This window comes from Schistocerca americana, chromosome 4, assembly GCF_021461395.2.
Source record: "Schistocerca americana isolate TAMUIC-IGC-003095 chromosome 4, iqSchAmer2.1, whole genome shotgun sequence".
Taxonomy (NCBI): domain Eukaryota; kingdom Metazoa; phylum Arthropoda; class Insecta; order Orthoptera; family Acrididae; genus Schistocerca; species Schistocerca americana.
In genome coordinates, this window is record NC_060122.1 from 820,235,853 (window position 1) to 820,262,996 (window position 27,144).

Below are 27,144 nucleotides of genomic sequence, written 5' to 3' on the forward strand. Positions count from 1 at the left end.
GGATGCGTTCAGTGCGAAACTTGTTTTCAGTGATGAAGCAACATTTTTTCTTAATGGTGAAGTGAACAGACACAATGTGCGAATCTGGGCGGTAGAGAATCCTCACGCATTCGTGCAGCAAATTCGCAATTCACCAAAAGTTAACATGTTTTGTGCAATCTCACGGTTTAAATTTTATGGCCCCTTTTTCTTCTGCGAAAAAAACGTTACAGGACACGTGTATCTGGACATGCTGGAAAATTGGCTCATGCCACAACTGGAGACCGACAGCGCCGACTTCATCTTTCAAAACAGGATGGTGCTCCACCGCACTTCCATCATGATGTTCGGCATTTCCTAAACAAGAGATTGGAAAACCGATTGATCGGTCGTGGTGGAGATCATGATCAGCAATTCATGTCATGGCCTCCACGCTCTCCCGACTTAACCCCATGTGATTTCTTTCTGTGGGGTTATGTGAAAGATTCAGTGTTTAAACCTCCTCTACCAAGAAATGTGCCAGAACTGCGAGCTCGCATCAACGATGCTTTCGAACTCATTGATGGGGACATGTTGCGCCGACTGTGGAAGGAACTTGATTATCGGCTTGATGTCTGCCGAATCACTAAAGGGGCACATATTGAACATTTGTGAATACCTAAAAAAAGCTTTTTGAGGGTTTGTGTGTGTGTGCAAAGCATTGTGAAAATATCTCAAATAATAAAGTTATTGTAGAGCTGTGAAATCGCACATATCAGCGCACACTCCGCTGCAGAGTGAAAATCTCATTCTGCTTATTATTATTATTGTTATTATTATTGAGAGCGGCTGAAGTTGTATAAATATGTTGATGAGCATAAGTGTTATACAGCAGGTGCTATTAATTTCGCACTTCATATTTATCTGAATTTAAAAATTTATGAACATCCAGAATGTATATCTACGAACTGCCACTGCGTTTAACGAAATGCTTCTACCTGTTGCATGGCACGTGCGTCGAAAATACCTGTTATCAGTGAAGTCTTAATCACTTAGTAATTTTTCGAGACGGGATGTTCGGCGATGATGTGAATACAGGGTTATTACAAATGATTGAAGCGATTTCACAGCTTCGCGGGCAAGTGCTCTACAGCACTTGCTCTAGATTACTTGCCCGCGAAAGGCAAAGGTCCCGAGTTCGAGTCTCGGTCCGGCACACAGTTTTAATCTGCCAGGAAGTTTCATATCAGTGCAGAGTGAAAATCTCATTCTGGAAACACCCCTCAGGCTGTGGCAAAGCCATGTCTCCGCAGTATCCTTTCTTTCAGGAGTGCTAGTTCTGCAAGGTTCGCAGGAGAGCTTCTGTAAAGTTTCGAAGGTAGCAGACGAGGTACTGGTAGAAGTAAAGCTGTGAGGACGGGGCGTGAGTCGTGCTTGGGTAGCTCAGTTGGTAGAGCACTTGCCCACGAAAGGCAAAGGTCCCGAGTTCGAGTCTCGGTCCGGCACCCAGTTTTAATCTGCTAGGAAGTTTAATAATAGTAAGAGTCATACAGGCAAGATTTTTGAAAGAATTTTACTAAATCGAATTAGTGGAAAGATAGAAAAGGAGCTGAGTGAAGAACAGCATGGGTACAGGAAAGCAAGAAGCACGATCGACTTGATATTTTCTATCTGTCAACTGATGGAAAGCAGTTGGGAGTATAACAAAAGGGTGATAATGATTTTTATAGACATAGAAAAGGCATATGACTCAGTTAACAGGGAAAGACTCTGCGAAGAAATGAAGAAGATAGATATAGAAGATGGATACATTATTGTAATAAAGAGAATGTACTGAGGACACAATTGTAGAATTAGAACACCATTGGGGAACACTGAATACTTCGAAATAAGACAAGGACTTAAGCAAGGAAGTATTCTACTTCCTGCACTTTTTAATGTTGTGGTGGAGGGAATGAATATAGCAGCTAAAGATATAGTAAAAGAAAAAGAAAAAAAAGATGATTTTTGCAGATGATATGGTAATATGGGGTGATAAAGAGGTAGATCTACAGTTACAGCTTGATGCGTGGAAGGAAATAATGAAAAGGTATGGATTAAAAATAAATAAAGATAAGAGTGAAGTAATGGTATTTGGAAGAGAGAAAGAGATCAAAAGAAATATTACCTTGATGGAGAACCTCTCAAAGTGGTAGAAAGTTTCACTTATTTAGGGAGTGAAATATCTAGGGATGGAAGAATAACTAACGAAATTAATAGGAGGTTACAGAAGGGAGGCAATTTCTACTAAACAATAAAACACCTGATTTGGAATAAGGAAGTTTCAGAGAAAGCAAAACTCCGTATGTATAAGAATTATTATTTCCCTATTGTCACCTATGGTGGAGAAACATGGACAATGACAGAAAAGGACTCGAGCAGACTGCACGCACGGGAAATGAAATTTCTCGGAGCAGTTAAGGGAAAAACAAGAATGGACAGAGAAAGGAATGTAGAGATTAGAAAGGACCTTAAACAAGAATATATGAGAGAACAAATTGAAAAAAAGAGATTAAGATGGTATGGGCATGTTAAAAGGATGCATGGGCAGAGACTCCCCAAAATTATGGAAGAACTAAAGACCTAGAGGGCGTCGAAGAACACGGTGGAAAATGGGTGTGACCTGGCAGCAAGTGGAGGAAGAAAAGTAGTGGGAGGACCAGCTGAATGGAGAGGACTCGGCAGCACCCAGACCTGGCAGTAGCTGGAGAGGAATACGGATATAGATAGAAGAAGAAGAAGAAGAAGAAGAAGAAGAAGAAAGGAAGAATTCTTTTTGTACAGTTTCGTTGTTTTGTACATAATTAAGTACAGTTTATGACAAGAACGAAGTAATGTTTAAGATTTCTCTACTGTCCGTTTCGCATATTTGTGTAAGTGAAAGTTTTCGTGTTTTCTTTATTTTTTAGTATAAATGTACAATATCCCAAATTCACGTATTAGTTAACGAATTAACTTCTGAGCTGATCATCAGGCATTCTTGCGTTGCACCCACACAACGTCTTAATGCTTATTATACACAATTTTTTGTTAAATGTTCGCTTGTAGTCACAGTATTTGATTTCCTCACTTTCTCAGACAGCGAAACTGGTCTGGAATGCCCTAGTTTCTTTGGAGCTAACTTTTCCTCGTAATTTTCTTTTCTGTTAGCTCTTAATACAGGTTCAACAGAGCTCATGTTGACACTCCACAGGAAAGCCGATTCCTGTACAGTGGACAACAAACTCCAAACACAAACTGCCATTTGCGGATATGATTAAATTCAAGAAGTACTGCCTACCAGCAAGTTCACTTGTCTAGAATAAATATGAGGCGTTGAGAGCCATAAGGGCCAAAATATCGTGAATATTCAAATATATATGGACAATGTGGGCCTACAGCACAGATAAACCACAAGACCAACAGATGCCAGAAGGATGGACAAATGCTACAGTTTCACAGTCGACGATGATGTGCTTTATGGTTTTCAGCGCCTCAAATGGATTACTCTACGATAAAATCCAAAACCTTATGTACTATATCTCATTCAGAATCCCAAAATGGCTCTGAGCACTATGGGACTTAATATCTGAGGTCATCAGTCCCCTAGAACTTAGAACTACTTAAACCTAACTAACCTAAGGACATTACACACATCCATGCCCGAGGCAGGATTCGAACGTGCGACCGTAGCGGTCGCGCGGCTACAGACTGTAGCGCCTAGAACCGCTCGGCCACTCCGGCCGGCCCAGAATCCCATAAAATATGTTTTTCTCTCAGTATAACTATAACATATACTGATATCCGATCTAATTTTAGTATATACCGGTAGTCTGTGAATTCGCATATCTGGCGAGTGTGGTACCACCTAGCGGGATTCATGGCGAATGTGGATAGAAGTCTGGCGCAGTGTGCTGCCACCTGGTGGCACTCACTTGAACCTCTATGGAGTGGTAAGTGTTAGCAGTGCACGCCGTGGACTGTGCACATTGTTTATCAGATTTGTGTGTATTTGGTCCATAAGGCAATTTAGTCACGCCAGGTGCGCGTGTGCAGATGTGCACAAGTGAAGGTGTGCCTACGACCCTATGCCAACTTTCACCAAGTGTAGTGGAGCAATATGTAGCACATGGCGGTAGATTTACTGCCGTGTATTTCGGATTACTGCATCTACATTACGTTTAACAGCTTTCAAAGAAAAGTAACCAATAAATCACCAAGGTTTCAAAAGTTACGATGTTCACGTGCTCTTGTGCTCTTACAAAGCAGACGCCACTGGTTAAACGAAAACAATGAAGCCCGAAATCGTCCTTTGATGGCACTGTACTCTTCTTCGAATTGGAATGGCACCCTAGCACATTTGCCGACAAATGTCTTAGGTAGCAGTTGTCAGCCAGTACTTTCAACAGTCGTCAGCTGCTCTGACCAGCCACACTGCTGTCTGCTTATTCACCACAGCGCGACTAAAGTGTTGGTTCGAAGGTAAGACGCACGTTTTACCCAAATTTCACCCTCAAAAAGTTAGGGTGCGGCTTATATCTGACACCTTGTCGTTTTACATACCCTTGCTGCAAAGAAATTATGCTCATCTCCAATATCGCAACTAGTGTATGTAACCGAAAACTGCCAGCAAGACATTTTTTACATAACAATGCAAACCTTTACCGGTATTTTATTGGCGTTTAGATTGTGTATGTCTACCAACATTGTTTCGTTAGCTTGTAAGTCAGTTTCAGTTGGGTACTGGTCGGAAAGTCCGATTTATGTCGACATGAACGACAATTTTGAACGAAAAGCATCTTGAAGCCAAGGGATTCGACACAGTTACGATGCAAGCTTTAAACTTGTGGTTGTGCGTTATGCCAAAGCCGTAACGAACAGACACGCCAGAAGAAAGTACGGACTGGATGAATCTAATGCTCGAAGTCGCGTTACTTCAGAAGAGAAATGGAAGAATGGAGTTTCGACGTGAAAATTATCCAGGGAACCGAAATGTGGCAAATATCCGGAACTTGAAACTAAGGTTCTTTCCTGTGAATTAGATAAGAGGAAAGATGGGATGCCTATCTCACATGAAACAATTCAGCTTATGACCACGGAAATCTTAAACTTGCCACAGGGACAGTTGAGTGCGAATGTTGGCTGGTGTCGTCGTTTATGGGCAGATAGCGCTTTCACTCCTGGAGAATACCTCCCTACAGAGTGCAAGCTGACTTCGAGGATGAACTGCTTAACTTGCAGCGGCACGTCATCCAGCTGCGAACGTGTCACCCACACTCTTTTCATCAGACGCAGTTCTGAAGAAACGCCAGTATTTTATGGCATGCCGAGAAATACGGCAGTAGAAATAAAAGGGCAAAAAGTATCCCATTAAGTGCCGGTCGGAGTGGCCCTGGGTTCTAGGCCGTACAGTCTGGAGCCGAGCGACCGCTACGGTCCCAGGTTCGAATCCTGCCTCGGGCCTGGATGTGTGTGATGCCCTTAGGTTAGTTAGGTTTAATTAGTTCTAAGTTCTAGGGGACTGATGACCTCAGAAGTTAAGCCGCATAGTGCTCAGAGCCATATCCCATTAAGAGGGGCCACCAATTAAAAAAAGAAGAACTACGATGTTAGCTGTTACAGCCGATGTGTTAACTGTTACAGCCGATGGTGGGGAAAGTAACCCCATGTGTCACACTGAAGAGAAAAATTGTGACAAAGATAACTTTTCTAAGTCCTTAATAATTCGTTGCCAAGAAAAGGGCTGCATGACAGTGTACCTGATGTTTTTTTCTTTTTTTTTTTTTTTTTTTTTGGAATAGCTATCTACCGTTTCGAATCGCAGAACTGTGGCACTGCTTGCTAAAAGAGCCACACTACATTTGGATGCTTTTATGCGTTACCTAATTGCTGAAGTAAATGATAAACCTGGTGCACAAAAGGCAATTCTTGTCGTAGTACAGGGAGGAATGGCTTCAAAACTGCAGGTGCTAGGTGTGGTCTTAAATAAGCTGGTCAAGAACAACCTCAGAAAAATGCATTCAGACTGTTTCCTGGAGGACGACCGTGCCCTTATACCACCTGGTAAGATCAAGAAGCCATCAGTCACCTCTCTGTGCGAGTGTATTCTTGCTTCATGGCCCTCCATGCTGTCAGAATCCATCATCGAGGAGTTCCAGAAATGCTGCTTATCGAATGCGTTGGATTGCAACGACGATGACGTACTGCATGAAGAGAATGAAGAAAATAATGGGAGTGAAACTGATGAGGTGAACACCGGTACTGATAGCGATGACAGTGAATGAGGCAAAACGTGGTACCAGTATGTTAGGTGGCAAGGTATGGCATCGTAAGTTAGAACAAATGTTTACGGTACATACCTACATCGTACAAGAAATTATGAGGGACGATTGAAAAGTCCGTGCAACGTCCGAGAGATGGCGCCACCGGCGCGGATCGAGGTCATGTTTAGTTAGTAGCATCTTTGGAAAGAACGCACACCAAGTTTCAGCCGTATTGGTCTATTTCTTTGTGTTTGGCATTCGTGTGAATCAAGGAAGTCGAGTGATTGTAAAAAATGGACGCAAACGAATTTCGTGTGGTGATTAAACATTACTTCATGAAAGGCAAAACGCCTGAGGAGACTAAAGAGAAGCTTCATAAGCATTACGGTGACTCTGCACTTTCGATTAGAACATTTTATAAGTGGTTTCAAGATTTTCGGAGTGGCCGTATGGGCACAAGTGATGCTGAACGTTCTCGACACTCTGTGGAGGTTACGACTCCAGAAATCATTGATAAAATCCATGAAATGGTGATGGATGACAGAAGAGTGCATGAGATTGCTAGTGTTGTAGTTATCTCGAATGAACGGGTACATAATATTTTGCATAAACATTTGGACATGAGAAAGCTATCCGCAAGATGGGTTCCGCGATTGTTCGCGCTTTATCAAAAATGGAATCGTGTGAAGTGTTGCAAGGATGGTTTGCAGTTGTTTAGGAAGAATCCGCAGGGCTTTAAGCGTAATTTCGTCACTGTGGATGAAACATGGATACATTACTATACACCTGAGACCAAACAACAATCTAAAGAATGGGTTACCAAGGAAGAATCTGCATCAAAAAAGGCGAAGACCATTCCTTCGGCCGGAAAGGTTATGGCGACTGTCTTTTGGGATTCGCAAGAGATAATCCTCATCGACTATCTGGAAAAGGGTAAAACTGTTATAGGTGCATATTATTCATCGTTATTGGACCGTTTGAAAACCGAGCTGCAAGAAAAACGCCGCCGATAATGCAGCAGCACACACCTCAGCAGTTGTGGTCGCAAAATTAATGGAAATAGGATTCCAACTCGTTTCACATCCCCCCCCCCCCCCCCCCCTATTCTCCAGACTTGGCTCCCCCGGACTACTATCTGTTCTCCAATTTGAAGAAATGGCTGGCGGGACAAAGATTTTATTCAGACGAGGAGGTGATAGCAGAAACTAATAACTATTTTGCAAACTTGGACAATTCCTATTATTCGGGAGGGATCAACAAATTAGAAGAGCGTTGGACGAAGTGTATAAGTCTAAAAGGAGTCTATGTCGAAAAATAAAAAAGGCTTACCCCAAATACGTAAGTAGTTTTTATTTTTGCACGGACTTTTCAAACGCCCCTCGTACAAGTAAATTTCTGGTAATTTTTCTCCTCTCAATCAGTGTACGGCTTATTTTCACGCAAAATATTTTGTTTTCTTTCTTCCTCGAAATTTTGGCGGGCAGCTTGTGTGCGGTGGGGTCTTATTGTTGAGTTAGTACGGTACTTGGTACGTGGTACGAGGGCTCACTGGTGCCCTGCTGTTTAGCAACATTACAATCCACTGGCGGCCACTAGTCTCTCTTTGCAAAATGTCGTGAGTGTTAATAGCGTGTTGCCTTCAGGAAATAGTCGTCAGTTAACATCGCTTCTCCAAGTTCGTGGTTGATTCTGGCATCAAATTGTCGTCAGGCAGCTTAGTACCATGTGGCAGTCTGCTTGTGCAGCACTAAAGCTAACAACCCAACGTTTCTGCGCAACTTCTAATTGCTGAATAAATACTTTCTTAATCACAATTGTAGCAGAATACTATAATCTTTATCGTGAGCGTCTTAAAACATTTAACACAACTTCACAGTGGCTTAGTAACCCTTGCACAATAACGTTCATTATAATATTGGCCACAACTGAAATTTAGAACTCACAGGGACACTACCTTATCGAGCGCTTCTTCAGGTCTGGACGGAAGCATCTGTGTGCTTCAGTGAAGTAGAGGGCTATGCTGGCAGTTTCCGCAGGGCTAACAGAGCTGGACAGGCCTTGCTGGAGGAGTCAGATTAAGCGTGTTGTGCAACACGGAGCACTCTACAGATATAGCGAGCCAGACTGCTGTGATGGAGAGAGCTCTGAGAAAATAATCCTGCTGCCTCAGAAGTACGAGACTGGAGCGCACTGCTGAGCTTTTATTGTACAGAGTCCGTAATGCAGCTGGGGGACATTCCTATTAGCCGAAAGCCTGTAATCAAATCTCAGGAACGACTGATATCATCCACCCCCCCCCCCCAAACCTAAACCTGCTCCACCCATCCTCCCCCACACCTGGGGACGAACAGTGGGACATAATGTGGTGTAGGAAATTAAACATGATAAGTTTCTCCAAAATGGGAGCTGGCAGACTGGTTGTTTCAGAAACAGAGTGATACAGACTTGGCACAGCCGCTCTATGGCATTTGGGATATAACTATGGGCAGACAGTCGGAGAATTTAGATTCATTGCAGTTTTCAGATGGTATGCAGAAAATAACAGTAAAGAACTTGGACTGGGTTTCACAGTCAGTAACACAACTTAAGTTTGAACATTACATAGCACAAATTAACGAAAACTTGTTACAAACTTTTCACTTTATGGCCAAAATTTTGCGACCATTTTAAGGACGGGGTGTCGACTTACTATCACTCAGATCATGTAACGCTGGCCACTGTCAGCTGCTTCATAATCCATTCACACATTTAATTGTTTATTGACTTTAGACTGAAATATTATGCGAGATATGTCAATTAAAATTTTATCGTTATAAAGGCTTCCCTTGTCGGATACTTTTACGCATGTAAAATCTCGTTAAAATCCGTATTCCCTTCGTGTGAAATTTCTGCGCTTTCGGCCAGCTCTCCAGCGCTACTGTGCTACCATCACTCCAGGTAGAGCTCGTACGCTCACCTCCTTGGAAGCGTTACGTGATCGGCTCCCTTCTGTTGGATAAGCACCGCTTTGCGCAGTGTCTCCCGAGAACACAATTCACCTTCTTGAATTAGATAACGAATACAATGATGGCTGTAACCAGAACAGCCACCAGCAGCGGAAGATAAAAGAAAAACAAGGGAATTTTCTTGCAAGATAGTGTGAGCGTGAAAGGGAAGCATTCGAGAATGAAGAGGAGCGAACGTACATCCAGGCTATTATGGACCGAGAAGAGGAAGGCCTTGATGGTTATGAAATAGGCTATAGTAGAACCTAATGAGAAGGACGGTAACACCCGAATGTTTCAGAACGTAAACCTGATAGCGAATGGATGCAGGAGATAGCCGCTGACTATGGATGGGTGATAAAGGCTCACCAGAGTGAGGGCGGAATACTAGGCACGAAACGATTTTCTCTATTTGCGGCACGGAAAATAGGCATGGTGTTAAAGTCTTTGAGAAGGGTGAGACCAGTAACCAGAATGTTTGAAAATATAGAAACTCCACGGAAGGACAGAATTACTAAAACTACGTTCGAGGTGGGACTACAAAGGTTATAGGAATAATTGTACATCCTCGTCCGTTCGATGTGTACAGAGGAGGAAACATCAGAACAATGGAAATCATATCCACTTTGAAAGGCGCCTGCTATAGCAAAATACATTTCAGGTTCCGCATTCGTATGCACTATGAATCACTGGTAAGACCCAAAGAGCTGCAAGAGCAATACTTCTCTGGGTGGAAAATCTGTCACGTGACGATCGACTAGCGCCGGCCAGTAAGAACGCAAGGTGTCAGAATTGTTCCTTCCTGCTGCTGTCAAGACTGGACGTCCCGATTTTACTCGTACTGCAGACGCTATGCCTTGTGATAGTCAAATGTGCACATTCGCCCCACTTCGTTCGGGATTATTGTGGGATCGTTCCTGGCTTTGCGCATTTGCACCACATTTGCGTGATTGTACATTACGTGGGCTTTTAGATCAGATCAGATCAGATTTCTGTCCATGACATATTTGGCTTGATGAATGTTTGCTCTTACAACTTGTGTAGAACATTCATTTTTATTCAATCATCTAAAGCTTCAAATGACTTATCACAATAGTCTTCCACTCGTAAGACAATGTTTCAGGAATAAATGACAATATGCAGTGATTTTCTTTTGTGTAATGTACATAGTGGGAATATAAAGCCACATGGTCCATGGAACTGTATCTGCACATGAAACATGTTATCTTGTACATGAATATTGCTTATTATATTACGTCTGGTGTAGGTGTAATATTACGAATTTATTATCATCCTTCCTCGTCTTTAGTGAATCGTTCCACGTGTTACATACCTCCACATGATTGACTCAAGAACAGTTTCTCAAAACGTATCCTATTCATTTTAATTGTATTCAGAGCTAGGGTGACGCAATCTGCCTTAAGTAATGATTGGAAAAATATTTAATAGGAATTTCAGCTACATGGGTAAGCTTGCGTTTCTATGAAACTTTGAGACATGTGCCTGCAGAGATGGAGGCATAGAGATAATTTCTGTTGCCACACTAGCTCGGGGCTTTTTTAATTATTCAGTAATGTAGTCCACAGATGGCAAAAACATTTGCATTGCCCAAATTGCATCTCAAAGACGCAGTTTACCGACATACGTGGTTAGTATAGGCACGAAGTCTGCAGTGAGGATTCTAATTTCAGTTTGTCTTGGTTTACTACTGTCTACTGCCCTGCAACTTAAATCATCCCAGTCGGATGCATTTACTTACATATGGTCAGATTTGCCATAAAAGGGTAAAATTTCAGGCAATAATACTAGGGCTATAGTCTCTTGCGACATCCGATGGTAAACTAAATAAAGGGTGGGCTTTCCAAAAAAGTGACTGATGTTGTTTAACGTTGTACTCGGGAAAGGTACTTGAAAAAAGTGACGATATCAAGGAGAGTAGTTATATTTTTCCTTGATTAGATGACATCACAACACTGGCAGAGTTTCAGGTTGAGACGGCGGGAACAGTAAGAGCGCAGCCAACAGTGCTGCCAAAGCTCAGCTGGTAATCGGGGTGCTTTCCAGAGGAGTCCCTCACAGTGTCGCACTGCAGCCGGACCGTTTGGGACTGGGATTGGGGGGGGGGGGGGGGAGAGGACTTGAGATATATACATCAAATGAGCAAACAAACAACATAAAACTGCAGGTAAAACCATAGGTTGTTAACATCCAAAACAAACATACTCTGGTGTGAACCAGGATAGGATCTGCTGTTCTGCGTGCAGTAACACTAAAGAAATGACATATAATAGTTCCAACGACCCTACAGGAAAAGGAGAACTTATGAGGCACAAAGGCTGGTCACAAGCAACTACTACGTTTGGCCAAACATTTTTGCTGAAGAAACATATGTCTGGTAAAGAAGACACTGAGCATTACAAGAAATTATGTGAAAACTTAACATTTTACATCACATGGTGGCGGAAAACGTACCATGAACAGGCCATATTGCTTGCAAAATGTACCATCTTTAAGCCAAAGATGTGGGCACAGGAAGACCCAACACATTTGTTCAGCGGACCAAGGAAGCAATGGGAGAGTGAAGTTGTAAAAGACCCATTATTGCTATACTTGGACATGAATTGATGAAAAAGGATCAAGACTGCATCTACAAGGGACAGACTACGAGTTCGGAATATGAGCTCCACAGTCGATAAATGCAGAGAGCTAGCATAGTAGTAGGTAAGTATACTGCTGGTCAAATTCTACTTCCGAGAATGAATCTTGATTTCACAGTCGACTGTGTGCTGATTCAAAATGACATGCCAGATTACAACTGCATATGGAAACTGTGCCCCAGAACCATACTGGCTGTAAAGCCGTGAGGGCGGGACGTGAGTTGCGCCTTGATATCTCTGTTAGTAGAGCATGTGGATCATCACCTTCAAAAATTTTATTGGAAGCTTTTGTATTTTCACGTACATTAACTTCCAAATTTCACAGCCAACTTTCTGAAAACCAGGGAGCAAGAACACTAATATTTTCTAAAAATGGCGAGGAAATTAGGAATTTACTGGCTACATTTAAGGTAGGAAAATTTTCAGGTGGAAGTATGAAGGCCTGCTCATGTGGATGGGCTTGCAGCCATACCAAGAATATACCAGCCACGAAAACATGCACATTCACAGGCTGATCGAGCCTGTTATCAACAAAAATGTCAACACGGTTTCTGAGTGTGTAGGAAGAACCAGAAAACCACAGGACGTTGAGTATGGGAAGGCAGAAGGGGAAAGACACACAGCAAGAGTAAAAAAACTGATTTCCCAAACCACTGAAAGGAAAACCATTCCTGTGATTTCTACAGTTTTGTAGCCATAGTTTGGAGGCCAATGTTCACAGTCGCAGTGATTAGTGAAATACTGGTAACTGTGACTGCGTACTCCGATGTCATATTGTGTAAATAATGACGTTGCTATTATAATTCTTAAATCAATTGTGTGACACGTTTACTTCGGAAATTTCCGGATGGTTTTTCAGGGTCTGAATAGGGTGTAAAAGTACAATGCGTAAAAATTTTAGAATGTTTAGGAGAGATAAACACAGCCACGATTGTTATGTGACAAAAGTTTCATAGCCATATCGTTTTCATACAAGCAGTCCATCAGAGTTTTGATGTTAATGATGTCCAGAGAAGGTATTCAACTTGCCATTTGATGAATATTGTTTCAGAAACGGCCCTTGATTTGCCAAGAAGTTCCAGGAGTCTGTGGACCTGCCAGTATAGTGTCCAGTGTTTCAGTGTTTATTGACTTCTAGCTCTGCCCGTTCACACGCAGACAAGACTGGGGGACCCCTTGTCGAGTGGGTCGATGGCCCATCTGACAGTGTTTGGACTCGCTGTGACTGCATGCCAAACCCTATCTGCAGTCAGTCACGTGGCAGATTTCGCTGTGCCAAAATAGAAGGGACAAGGACGGAGTGTGAGGTGGCAGGTAGAGGTTGGGGCTAGCGGATATTGGTGCGTTGGTGGAGCCGACACAGCAGGATCCTTGATCCGACTGCTATGAAATAATGCATCATGAAGGTGAATATGACGGGGCAGACCACCTTCGCAGGGGGGAGGTGACCAAAGAGGTAGGCCTATGAATGGGTGGCTGATGCCAAACCCCATCTGCACTCAGTCATGTGGCATTTTTCACTGTGCCAAAATAGAATGGAGAAGGACTGAGTGTGAGGTGGCAGGTAGAGGTCGGGGCTAGCGGGTATAGGTGTGTTGGTGGAGCCGACACACCAAGATCCTTGACCCGACTGCTATGAAATCGTACACCACAGAGGTGATTGGGCAGACTAGCTTCGCAGGGGGAGGTGACCAATTAGTCGGCCTGTGAATAGGTCATACGCTGCCCTCACAAGCTGCCTCCAGTGCCCGCTGGGCGCTGGCAGAGTACCTTGGCGGTGTGCTGGAAGTCCTGGTGCTGCTCCTTCTGGCGCTGGATCTCGGCGACGGAGCAGCCGACCTGGTCGCGCATGGCGGCTCCCAGCTGGCGCAGCCAGGCCGCCGCCTGCGCCGCGTCCGCCTCGTAGCAGCGCACGAGCGCCGCCTGGCGCAGCAGCAGGCGGTGGCGCGCCACGCGCTCGCGCAGCGCGGCCGCGCGCGCGCACACCTGCTGCAGCAGCCGCTGCGCGCGCGCCGTGTCGGCCGCGCGCTCCACCGCCAGGTGGCGGCCCAGCGCGTCCTTCACGGGCATCACCAGCAGGTCCGACAGCCGCTCGCCCTCGCGCACGCACTCCCGCTCCACCTCACCTGCCACGACAGACGCGCGCCCTCTCTTTGCTTATGTTACATGGCGGTGTCCGTCTCACACAGAGAAAGATTCGCTATAAGTTTACTACGTAGTACACCCGATTTTCGGCTAGCAGGAACAGCACGAAGCTAGCTCGCAACGCTGTAGCACTCATGCAGTGTAAGGTCTGGTGCCAGTTGTATCGTGGAAAAACGTCCATTCCAAGTACAGATTAACTGGGAGAATTCTCAGCATATGGAAATGTCTCTTCTGTATAATGTAGAGCAGCTGAAGCAATATTGATTTCTTTGGAACCGTGTGGAATCGTTTGCAATAAATGAAAGGCAGTTTCAGGGTGGGATCCAGTGGTGTACCTCCCTAGTGTGGCCCCACTTCGTGTGAGGTCGTGCCTTCCAGACTGTGATGTCAGACTGCAACAGGACTTTTGATTGTCCAGCACAGGTGCCATTTAGAGAATGCTACAAGGGATAGAGCAGTCTAGCACTCAGCAAAACTTGTCAGGTGTCACGTGACCCAGCAACTAAAAGTATGGCTAATCCTACTCTGTCTGAGACGGATTTTGTGTCTTACTTATTCTGTTAATGGGAAATATGCCGTATTTTGCTACACCCATACACATATACAACACAATATCATGTCACATCAACCACCATTTCATATGAAGTCAGCCACCTGCTTCACCTCCTTCCCTCCCTGGAACACCTGTAAGATCACTTTGTTAACACATCAACAAAAAATGCAATGACACTTCATATCATCTGAAACACTAATCAGCGATTCAAGGACCCTACAGCACCATTACTTGGTATCACACCATACATACCCTTCTATGCCCTGTCTGTTCTTCCTTATCAATACATAATGGACCTTCCATTTCTTAGTAACATACCCTTAGCTGACTTGCTTTAAACCTCCATTCCATCCAGCGTCATAAAGCTGCTTACTGGCTTTCTTCTAGCTCTAAATTATTTTCTCTTATTTGCAAGAGATGTTTACTTTTCAGCATGGTTAGCAACACCATCCTAGTGCAGCATCAATACCTTGATCAATAGCAACAATAATGACAGATGTAAACTTAATTTCAAATGGTTCAAATGGCTCTGAGCACTATGGGACTCTACTTCTGAGGTCATTAGTCCCCTAGAACTTAGAACTAGTTAAACCTAACTAACCTAAGGACATCACACACATCCATGCCTGAGGCTGGATTCGAACCTGCGACCGTAGCGTTGCCGCGGTTCCAGACTGCAGCGCCTCGAACTGCACGGCCACTTCAGCCGGCGAACTTAATTTCAGATATAACCCAAGGAAGAGTGATAGGACAGTTACTGTTTACAATATATGAGGGATGTTCAAAAGAAAAGGTACAAAACAACACTGTGAGTATAACTCAAGTCTTTATTCTGAAGAAATCACGAGAGGTGTGAGCACAACTATCCCACTGTCTCATGAGCTGAACGATTGCCTCTTTCCAGAATTCCTGTTGCTGTGATAGGAACCCTCCATTATGTCCTTGAGTTCACTGTCCGAGTTGAAGCACTTCATTTTGAGATCCTTTTTTTCTTTAGTGGTCCAGTGTCCAGACATATGGAAGTCACAGGGCGACATGACTGGCCTTGGGCTGTAGGGGGGGGGGGGAGGAGTGTTATCATGGAGCAGAATCACTCTCTCTCTCTCTGAGCAACACATACTGTTTGCTCCTGATGGAGTTGCTTAGGCTACCGAAAGTCTCATAGTACAAGTCACTGTTAATAATTTTCCATGGTCAGGGAATTTGACAGGTGTTGCACTTTGGACATCGAAAAAGACGGTGAGGATCACCTATCATCATAAGTTGGACGAGTTTGCTGCTGGTACTCGTATGAAGCACTTCAACTACTGCGCTAGGGTCGCTCAGTACTTTGGTTGTCAAAGTAAAGACTTCCAGTCATATTCATATCCTCTAAATGCCTTGCCCATCTCGGCTGCTGCCACGCCACAGCCGGGAATATTCAGACCAGCCACTACTTACACACCTGCCACTCTGGAATGCAGCCATTTTTGTGCTGTATCACGAGTCTCTCAAAGTCAACCCACCCCCACACATGACCTGGGAAATGAAATGCACTACAGCATACTCAAAAAAGCCACGTGCCATTGTTCCGTTTGTCTCAAAATAATAATTAAAACTCAGAAAACTGATCCTGAACTACTGATATTATTGACTTATTCGTTTATTGTAGTAAAGGTGGGAAGAAATTAATTGTAACAGAATAGCATTTGAAAAGGATAACCGCAGTCAATCTATAGATATATATTTTGTGGGAGCAAAACTGTTGTAATGTATGTATTCTATTTACATTGCAGAAAGCAGTGCACCTAAGTCTTTTATTTATTATTAATTGCTGATGCTGAATGCCAATGGTATATCTTTCTGGATTGATAAATGTTATTAACATCAATAATCTCAGGCACAACACAAATAGTGTACCCAACACATGGGTCTTATAAGTAATGGATGTAAGTATACAAAATAGGTTCCAAAATTAACACAAAATTAGACAATACAATGCCCTCCTCCAGAGTCTGATATCTTAGCCCCTAATAAACCCTTGACTGCTCAGATACTTTATTGACACGATTCGTTTCCCTTCTGTCACATAAACGACACAAATATATTGCATAGACACGTCTGAAGTTCTTACTTCCAATTATTTCACTGCTGAAATAACTAAGTCCCTTCTCACTTACAATAACACACACATATGAACCTCTCCTCTTATCTTTTCCACTGGCAATCAACTTCCAGTGACACTAAATTTTCTGAACCATTTATAACATAAAAACACCATCACCTTCAACAAGAATGGCAGAACACATACCAAGATCATTATCACATTATTAGTCATTCTACCACACGAAAATCACAGATTTCTAAATATTTAATTCTTGAACTTCCATCTCTTAAAAGTGTTACATTTTATACATATTACTGAACAACTGATGAGGAACAACCCAGCAGCCTGCCAGCCTCCCCGCCCCCCCCCCCCCCCACAAAAAACGGGAAATGAAACAAACAATAAAGAAAAAATACACTCTAGATGTGAAAAATCAAACGATGAGAGTTACAGTACACACTAAAATACAACCATAGGACTACTACTGCTATTGATAAGAAAGGCGTGGAAATAAAAATATGTGTGGAAGCAGGTCAGTGTACAAGCAAATTATGGTAACTACAGAGGTAGGGTGATGAATAGTAATAATGCCATTCGTAATATTAATAAAATTAATGGTTCAAATGGCTCTGAGCACTATGCGACTTAACTTTTGAGGTCATCAGTCGCCTAGAACTTAGAACTCATTAAACCTAACTAACCTAAGGACATCACACACATCCATGCCCGAGGCAGGATTCGAACCTGCGACCGTACCGGTCGCTCGGTTCCAGCCTGTAGAGCCTAGAACCACATGGCCACTCCAGCCGGCCAATAAAATTAATATTACAGTGGATGGTAAGGGTAGTTTTGAAATGTAGTTGTGGGCTGCAGTGTGTCTGAGGAAGATACAAGAAACAGGTGAGACAGGAGCATGTAAGAATATTAGGAATGAATTAAAAGAACGAGACAAATCTTCCTTACTTATTGTTGACAATAGTGATATTAATAAGATTATTAGCTTTATAAGCAGTTTTGTACTGTAGAGATGAATAATAAATTTCACTTAGAACAATTCACGCACACATACATAACTAATTTGATCAGTAGCACACGACTATCATTTGTGGGTGTTTCTTTTATGTTTCCCTATAAGTAAATCAGTATGTGGGACAGATATGGAAATTCGTGAAAACAAAAGACTTTCTGAATTTGTAACTCGGTTATGTTACAGACTGCTGGATAAAAATAACTATATGCAGTGACTGCTGCACACAACAATTAATTTATTGAAATGGATGACGATTGTATGTGAGAAACGGGTCTCAGAGCTCACTGCCATTGTGAAACTGGAACTGTCTTGGAAATGTGAAAAGAGACCCGCCATAAAACTAGAGCGGTCCGCAGAAACACTGAGGTAGTGATTTATGTCTTTCTATAGTCTAATAGTGCACAACAACAATATTAATTAATTAAACTGTAAATTTGCAGCATGGATTCTTCAACAGTGATGTGGTGAAAGAAAAGGAAACACATAGCAACAGAAGAACATTTAAGCAGTTATGTGTAAAGTGTTTTATGAACGTCATGAACTGATGAATTGCCTTAAAAACGATGTCAAAACAAGAGAAAGAAAGACGATGGAATGCAGAAAACAAGAACTGAAGGTTGCCTTTGCTTTGGATTGCAACAGCAGTCCCTTTGTTGTCATTCTCATAAGGTTGTCATTTTGACTGAAAGTGCTTCTTCTTCTTCTTCTTAAAAGCAGCGTCATGTGGGTCATGCATAAAACGCAGGACACTTGGATCCATGATCAGATGATAGCAATGCGGAATGAGTGTGAAAATGTTTTTGTTTGATGATCTTGTGCCGTTAGCGTACCAAACAGATCATTCTGATGAATGAGGCGAGGCACTTACGGAATTACAGAGGAAGGAACTGTTGAAAATGAAGCCACACTGCTTGACTGCCCACATATAACGTAATTGGGCAGATGTGTCGCTGATATTTTCAAAGAGGAAATCGTGGAGACATAATACAAACATTTACAGCTTTCTCAAGCCACTACGACTTTGCACGGTTCAACCAGTCTTGATGTAAATCATAGTACTGAAGATTTGCCACAGGGAGTGTTACTTGGCTACTATTCTGGTGGAAATATGTTACTGAAGTTTTAAAGAGCATGCCGAAAAAAGGAAGTTATCCTGCTTGCAGAAACAATGATTACTCCTGATCCATGAGCACACTAACAATTTTGACTGTAATGGAGTTTGTATGAGTAGAAGGTTGTAAGATGAGTGATTGATTTCATATTAACTATCAAAATTAGCTGCGACTTACTAGTATCCATTTTCGAGTCAATGTCTCATACGTACTGGACACTGAACTAAGGTCGATACCAATTTTCATTTTTAAATTAAATGCAATGATGCACACAAAGTATATTCCACATGTGAATGATGGTTAACAGACGCAAATATCACTGGTATATGGAAATTAGAGATAACTCAGGAAATCAAGAAGTGTCTGAAGCTGAGGTTTAATATGTTGATGAAACAGTCCATGGGTGTACTGTCAGTTCATAGTGTCGAGTGGATATAATATTTTGGCGATCAGATATGTCGCCACCGTCAATTGGTCAAAACGCTAGTCCAGATGACATGCACATTCTAAGATGCAGACAGTCTTTCCTGGGAATTGGAACACCTCAGAAGAGTGTTCCGGAAAAACCGTCAGTTGGAATTCCAGATGAGGCATGTTCTGCACCCTAACACTACGACACAATTTGAGGAAACGGATAAAGTTACGGAGATAGAGCCACCCACAGCCTTTATTTCGTACACCAGCGCGCCGTAGGTAATATTGGCCAAGATGTACACTCCTGGAAATTGAAATAAGAACACCGTGAATTCATTGTCCCAGGAAGGGGAAACTTTATTGACACATTCCTGGGGTCAGATACATCACATGATCACACTGACAGAACCACAGGCACGTAGGCACAGGCAACAGAGCATGCACAATGTCGGCACTAGTACAGTGTATATCCACCTTTCGCAGCAATGCAGGCTGCTATTCTCCCATGGAGACGATCGTAGAGATGCTGGATGTAGTCCTGTGGAACGGCTTGCCATGCCATTTCCACCTGGCGCCTCAGTTGGATCAGCGTTCGTGCTGGACGTGCAGACCGCGTGAGACGACGCTTCATCCAGTCCCAAACATGCTCAATGGGGGACAGATCCGGAGATCTTGCTGGCCACGGTAGTTGACTTACACCTTCTAGAGCACGTTGGGTGGCACGGGATACATGCGGACGTGCATTGTCCTGTTGGAACAGCAAGTTCCCTTGCCGGTCTAGGAATGGTAGAACGATGGGTTCGATGACGGTTTGGATGTACCGTGCACTATTCAGTGTCCCCTCGACGATCACCAGTGGTGTACGGCCAGTGTAGGAGATCGCTCCCCACACCATGATGCCGGGTGTTGGCCCTGTGTGCCTCGGTCGTATGCAGTCCTGATTGTGGCGCTCACCTGCACGGCGCCAAACACGCATACGACCATCATTGGCACTAAGGCAGAAGCAACTCTCATCGCTGAAGACGACACGTCTCCATTCGTCCCTCCATTCACGCCTGTCGCGACACCACTGGAGGCGGGCTGCACGATGTTGGGGCGTGAGCGGAAGACGGCCTAACGGTGTGCGGGACCGTAGCCCAGCTTCATGGAGACGGTTGCGAATGGTCCTCGCCGATACCCCAGGAGCAACAGTGTCCCTAATTTGCTGGGAAGTGGCGGTGCGGTCCCCTACGGCACTGCGTAGGATCCTACGGTCTTGGCGTGCACCCGTGCGTCGCTGCGGTCCGGTCGCAGGTCGACGGGCACGTGCACCTTCCGCCGACCACTGGCGACAACATCGATGTACTGTGGAGACCTCACGCCCCACGTGTTGAGCAATTCGGCGGTACGTCCACCCGGCCTCCCGCATGCCCACTATACGCCCTCGCTCAAAGTCCGTCAACTGCACATACGGTTCACGTCCACGCTGTCGCGGCATGCTACCAGTGTTAAAGACTGCGATGGAGCTCCGTATGCCACGGCAAACTGGCTGACACTGACGGCGGCGGTGCACAAATGCTGCGCAGCTAGCGCCATTCGACGGCCAACACCGCGGTTCCTGGTGTGTCCGCTGTGCCGTGCGTGTGATCATTGCTTGTACAGCCCTCTCGCAGTGTCCGGAGCAAGTATGGTGGGTCTGACACACCGGTGTCAATGTGTTCTTTTTTCCATTTCCAGGAGTGTATATTGGACAGCTGTGTGCACTATTGAAGATTGCTGCCGAGAATATCAACAGCACACCCAAGTAAAGTATCCTAACAGGTCGATGGCTGTAGAACACTATTTGTCCGAGATTCATGCAGTGTAATATGAATGCACCAGGATTTTAGCGTTGTTATAGAAACCATAAAAAATACGAACCTGGAACAATGTTATCAACTGGGACTGTGGCTGAAGTTACAGCAATGCTTGGGAACCAGTGCTGTGTATAATGAAAGAGAAGACACAAAGCAAACACAACGAAATGGCGGCCACGATGGATGGAGTGCCTACTTGTACACTGCTGCAGCTGGGGTGCCCTGTTGGGTTTCGCTGGCCAAAGGTGCCAACACAGTCTCCTCTTTTTGTGTGACCTCAGGTTCGGACCACATATATATAGAGTGACTGACAGGGGGTGGAGATACACATCGGCCCTGCATTCCCAGAACGCCAGTTTTTGTGTGCTGGACACTATTACCCAATAGGACTGTTTGGTCAAATATTACTCTGAAAGGAACTGAAGAATAACGTCGAATATGTCGTTACAACAGTAACGTTGTGCAAAATTACCAGGTATGAAGAACTAGTGTGACAATCTGTGCCCTTGTGTCATCTATAAGGTAACAGACAGATGCCAGTTTGGAAACAGTACTCTTGGGTCGTATGGGAATGGGAAAGGCAGTAACCTTAGCCAATTTGCTCGAATGGTATAGAGATGAAAATTAGCCTGAGAAGAAAGATGACTGGCACTTCAGTGGCACGCTGGTGTTCACAAACTGTGGCTACAATAACAACCTCAGGTTGGGTATCTAAAAAGTTTCACTAACGTTGAACAAGAGCTATGACACCAACTGAAAATCAGAATTGGCTGTTTTGCTTTTGTCACCTCATCCCTCATCAGAAGGGAGACACAGCTCTCAGCAAATGACACCTGAGTCGAGTGCTTAAATTAATTGTTGAGGAGCAAAAAACAGGTAAAGTGTACAGACAGTGATGATGTCCACTGAAGTAACCCAGGCCTAAGTTGGCACTACACATGAGACAGAGTGAAGCCAGCCATGTTTGGCTGACGCCCAGCTTGTGATGGGATGGAGCGCGCAGCGCAGAGCGGCAGCAGCAGCAGCAGCCGCAGCAGGTATCTGCTCACCCAGGGCCTCGCTGTCCTCGTGCAGCTGGCGCAGCGCCTCCTCAGCCTGCTCCAGGCGGCGCTCCAGCTCGGTGTCATTGCGCTCCAGCGATATCAGCAGCTCATCTGATCGCTCCAGGTACTGCAACAAAATTTTCAACCATGTACCCTTAGCGTTTAACTATGGTGGAACGAAAAACTGAGTACCAGTGTATATGAAACATACACTGTAATTATGAGGGTGAAAATTTGTTTCACAGTAGAATATGAACAGGAACAAAGAGTTTTGTTCTACCCCATCATCTACACACATACTCTGCAAGCCCCCATATGGAGTATGACAGAGGGTATTTTGTAAAACTCCTAGTCATTTCTTTTCCTGTTCCACTCACAAACAGAACAAGAGAAAAACGACTGTCTTTACGCGAAATCTTCACTGCCATTAGTACAATCGTTCTGTGCACGACTTCTAAATTTCCTCAAAAGAGTTTCGCGAAAAGAACCTCTTCTTACCTCCCGACATTCCAATTTGAGTTCACAAAGCACCTCCATAATACTTGCGTATTGATCGAACCTGCCAGTAAGGAAACCTAGAAGCCTGCATCTGAATTACTTGGATGACTTCCCTCAGTCCAACGTGGTGAGAATCCCAGACACTCTAGCAGTACTCAAGAATGGGTCGCACTAGTTTTCTGCAAGTGGTCTCCTTTATAAATGAACCAAATTTTCCTAAAATTCTTCCAAATGAAGTCGACCCTCCACCCCCCCCCCCCTCCCCTACTACCGTCCTTGAATGCTCATCCTGTTTCATGTCGCTTAGCAACATTACTCCCAGATATTTAGTAGCTGCAACTGTGTCAAGCGGCACATTACTAATGCTGCATTCTAATATTACGGAATTGTTTTCCTGTCCATTTGCCATAACATATTTTTCTACTTTTAGAGATAGCTGCCATTCATTACACCAACTATAAATTTTTTCTAACAAATCTTGCGTCCTCCTACAATCACTCAGCGACGAAACCTACGCATATACCACAGCATTATCAGCAAACAGCTGCACACTACTCCTAACGTTGTCTGTCAGATCGTTTATGTCTAGAGAGAATATGGGCGATCCTATCACACTTTCCTGAGGCACTAGTGACGAGTCTCTGGTGTACAGGTCTGTTCTTTTACCTGCCAAATGAATCTACTGCGCTAGTTTGCTGTCGTTTCGTACTTTGCCCAGGGCGAGTGATTCACGATATGTGCAAGCTACGTAAGAGTACAACGCCATAGAGTACTTTATGTAAAACGGAGCTGGGATTCATCGCAGACCTTGCGACTTATTTCTTTTCAACTCTTTCAGCTGCTTCTCTACGCCAGGGAGCACTTTCGCTTTGCTGTCTTCTGTTGCCGCACTAGACCAGACATTGAGTGAATGGATAGAAGCCTTCGACCCGTTAGCGCTTTTATGTACGTTCGGAATTTTCTCTTGTTCTCTTTGGCCTGTCTGATTGGTCTGAAGGAAGCTGGCAGCTGATGGAAGAAATCGGCTGTGTATTCAAACTAGGGAAATATGAACAAGTGAAGGAAGGCTGGATTAGTGTGTAGCAGAATATCGTCCACAACCTTAAATAATGAACCATTCTGGCATTCGCTTGAAGTGAGAGAAATGTCAGAAAACCTAGATGGGGATGGCCAGATGTAGTCAGTGTTCAAATTGCAATCCACCCAACTCGAAGTCACTTGTTTCTAAGCCACTATGTAAGTAAAAGGGAAATCGATGGCTGGTTCAGTTCAGAAGTTTCTATAAATATAACAAGTAGGTTTGGACAGGTAGCCTTAACAAGTTCGTTCTACTGTTTGTAAGGTTCCTACCATGCATGTCTGTCTTGTGCCAGCATATTTTGTGGTAGACTGGGAAGTATTTCGTCTCGTTCGACGTAGTTGTGAAAAGTTACTTCTGGCTTCTACATTTACTTCTGCATACATACTCTGCAAACCACTGTGAAGTGCATGGCACAGGGTACTTAGTATAGTACCACATGTCAGGACTTCTTCCCGTGCCAATCGCCCATACTGCAACATAATGATTCCATTTCGCCTACGCTGGGAAGCATTTACACATCCACCATTCTGTCCCGATTTCACGCCATGCGATTTCCGTATTTTTGGAGCCCTGACAAAAGGCATTCAAAGGCGTCAATTTGCTTCAGACTAAGAGGTGCACGCCAGGCTACAATCATATTTCCTTAGGCGACAGCAGACATTTTTCTACAGAGGCACTGACCACCTTCTCGCACAGTGGGTTAAATGTATTAACAGTTATGGTGTTTATTTTTGAAATAATAAACAGTTTTATTATTTTTTCCATTTGCCTCGTTTTGATTTGACTGCTTCTTATATTTGTATGCCTCTGTTCACTTCATCAGTCAGTCACTAATATTGTAGTCATGGGCTACTACTTTAATGTGTTTTATGGAGTGCACGATTTACTTTCTGAACACTTAAAACAAGTTATCAGTCTTTGAATCACTTTGAATCTTATTAAGTCCTATCTTGAAATTTTTTGTGTTTTTTTTTTCTGACAGTGCTATCTGGAAAGTAAGATCCTGCAGGCTGCGAAATTCCTGTCCAGTAGTTGTGTCGACTGCTTCACACCGTTCTTCTCAGTTCTGAGCAGACAGTGGGAACACAAAGATACTTGGAACGATAGTGTCTTCCGCAAGTCATGGGTGCCCGTTGCGAGGTTTCGCCTGATTTCATGCAACCCCACATAACGTACCTGTCATGCACTTCCTTCTCCCTGGCAGTTCTCGGCCGCACACTTCAGGGGCAATGATGACGCCCCTGCAGCGTTTATCGATAGGAAGCGTCTGATTACCCACCGTACAGCCCGGACTTGCCTCCCTCTGATGTTCATCTGTGCTCACTTGAACTGCTGGCTGTGAAGACAACATTTTGGCACAGGTACCAAACTGCAGACCAGTGGCAGAAAGCACAGGCTGCTGCCTTCTATAATGAAGCCATAGGGAAGTTGGTATAATGCTACGACAAATGTCTAAGTCAGAGCGGCGACTACGTAGAGAAATAGCGGGAAGATGTGGCAAACTGTTGCAAATAAAACATTTTTGATTTTTCTGTGGTTTCCATTTCGCAACCGATGTGATCTTACTTTCCGAATAGCTCTCGTAGATAAATGAATCATTTGCAAAAAGGCTGAGGTTACAGTTAATGTTGTCCGCCAGGTCATTACCTCACAACATGAACAGAAAAGTCCTGACACACTTCCCTGGGGCATGCTCGAAGTCACTTCTTTGCATCTGTTGATTTCTCTCCATCGAAGATATCTTGCTGCGTCATCCATATCAAAACATCCTCAGTCCAGTCACCAATTTTGCTTGATAACCCATATAATCTCACTTCTGTTAATAAACGTTGGTGTAGTACGGAGTCAAATGCTTTTCGGAGGTCGAGAAATATTTCACCCATCTGACTGCCTTGATCCAGGTTTTTCAGGATTCCATGCGAGCGGAAGTTGGGTTTCGGATGGTCTACGTTTTCGGAATCCATAGTGGTTGGTATGGAGTTGGCCATTCTGGTCGAGATACATCATTATGTTCGAGCTCAAGGTATGTTTTAGAGTTTTACAACAGACTGCTTTTTCTCTCTGACAGCACTTCATACTTTGTAGCACACGCTGCGCAGTCATAGTACACAGAAATGTGTGTACACAATACTCATTTTGTTTCTTGCTACGTTCTTAACAGCAGTATATTTCTCTACCTCCTTAACTGGCTCAGTGAGAGACAATTGTTGGTGAATCAGTACGAAACGTGTAATAAGGCATAAAATGAAGGTTCTAAATTCTAAGTCAGTTACAGTACCTGGAAAGCAACCGCCATCTGAAATGAAAGTCTTTGTACAATTCACTTCCTGTGTTCAATTTCTGTTCCACTTTCTTTATTATACGACGGCGTATTGAAAAGTAAGGCCTCCGGATTTTTTATATGAGAACTCTTAATGCTTTTTAAATAAAACAGACATTATTAACATTGTACGTCTTTACTGTTAATGTCTGCATATTTGTCGCCCTCTGCTGCTAAAGGGTATAACATGGCGGCGTGTAACATAAGTTGTCGGTGCTTGAGAAACAGCGTGCCGTAATCGAGTTTCGAACTCGAAGAGGTCGTTCACACAAGGAGCACCCCCTCCTTCTGCATGACACACGAGCACTGCCACATGTGGAACAATCCGACGTCTTGCGTTCATTGTCATCCATCATCCTCTATAAAGTTCTGACTTGGCCCATCCGATTTTCATCTTGTTCCAAAACTTAAAGAACGCCTTCGAGGACTTCGTTTCGTTAGTGAAGTTTAAGCAAAGACGAGTTTCTGGTTGTCAACAAAGTCAAACATTCTACAGTGAAAATATCTCGCTAGGGTGACTATTATGAGAAATAAATATGCAGACATGAAGAATAAAGATGTAGAATGTCAATAACGTTTGTTTATTTTAAAAAACTTAAAGAGTTTTCACATAAAAAATTCCGAGGCCTTATTTTTCAGAACGCTCTCGTAAAACTACAACGCTTTGCATTCTGTTGAGATTGTAGGTTGCACTGGAACTTCTTTGTAAGTTATTCTACAATTTTGAAGTGAGAATACACTGAAAGGGGAACAACTGATGAAAGGATGCACGTGCAGTAGTGTGCTTGACTTAGTATATTCATTCAGCATTTGTGATCTAAAGCTGGAAAATTTATTACCATTACTGGTATGCGTAAGGTTTTCATTTTTAATATGCTGATTGCGTCGCATCCTCATGCCGCCAATGTTTGGAGTCGGAACTTATCGAAAATACACTGATGTGCTAAACTTAAAGGATGAAAGTAACTTTGGCACGACTGTCATTAGCAAGTAACATAACTCGACAAAACTTGGAGCGTACATAGAAAGAAAAGCTACAGTGTACTGCAGAAGGTAAGTGAATGAAATGCGCAATGACACGAACAGAAATGACACGTCTATTCAATGACACGTCTTTCCACACCTCCCCCACCTGCGCTCTTCGACG

At 43.7% G+C, this 27,144-nt stretch overlaps 1 protein-coding gene across 1 annotated transcript in view; it reads right to left on the bottom strand.

Moving 5' to 3' along the window:
• Positions 1-27,144, bottom strand: part of LOC124613828 (SEC14 domain and spectrin repeat-containing protein 1) — a 108,479-nt gene that overhangs the window by 52,208 nt on the left and 29,127 nt on the right. The window contains exons 3-5 of the mRNA XM_047142551.1: positions 22,105-22,225; positions 13,894-14,006; positions 13,651-13,764 (exon numbers count right to left, since the gene is read on the bottom strand). Coding sequence (XP_046998507.1) covers positions 13,651-13,764; positions 13,894-14,006; positions 22,105-22,225 — 348 coding nt within the window. The remainder of the gene's footprint in view (positions 1-13,650; positions 13,765-13,893; positions 14,007-22,104; positions 22,226-27,144) is intronic.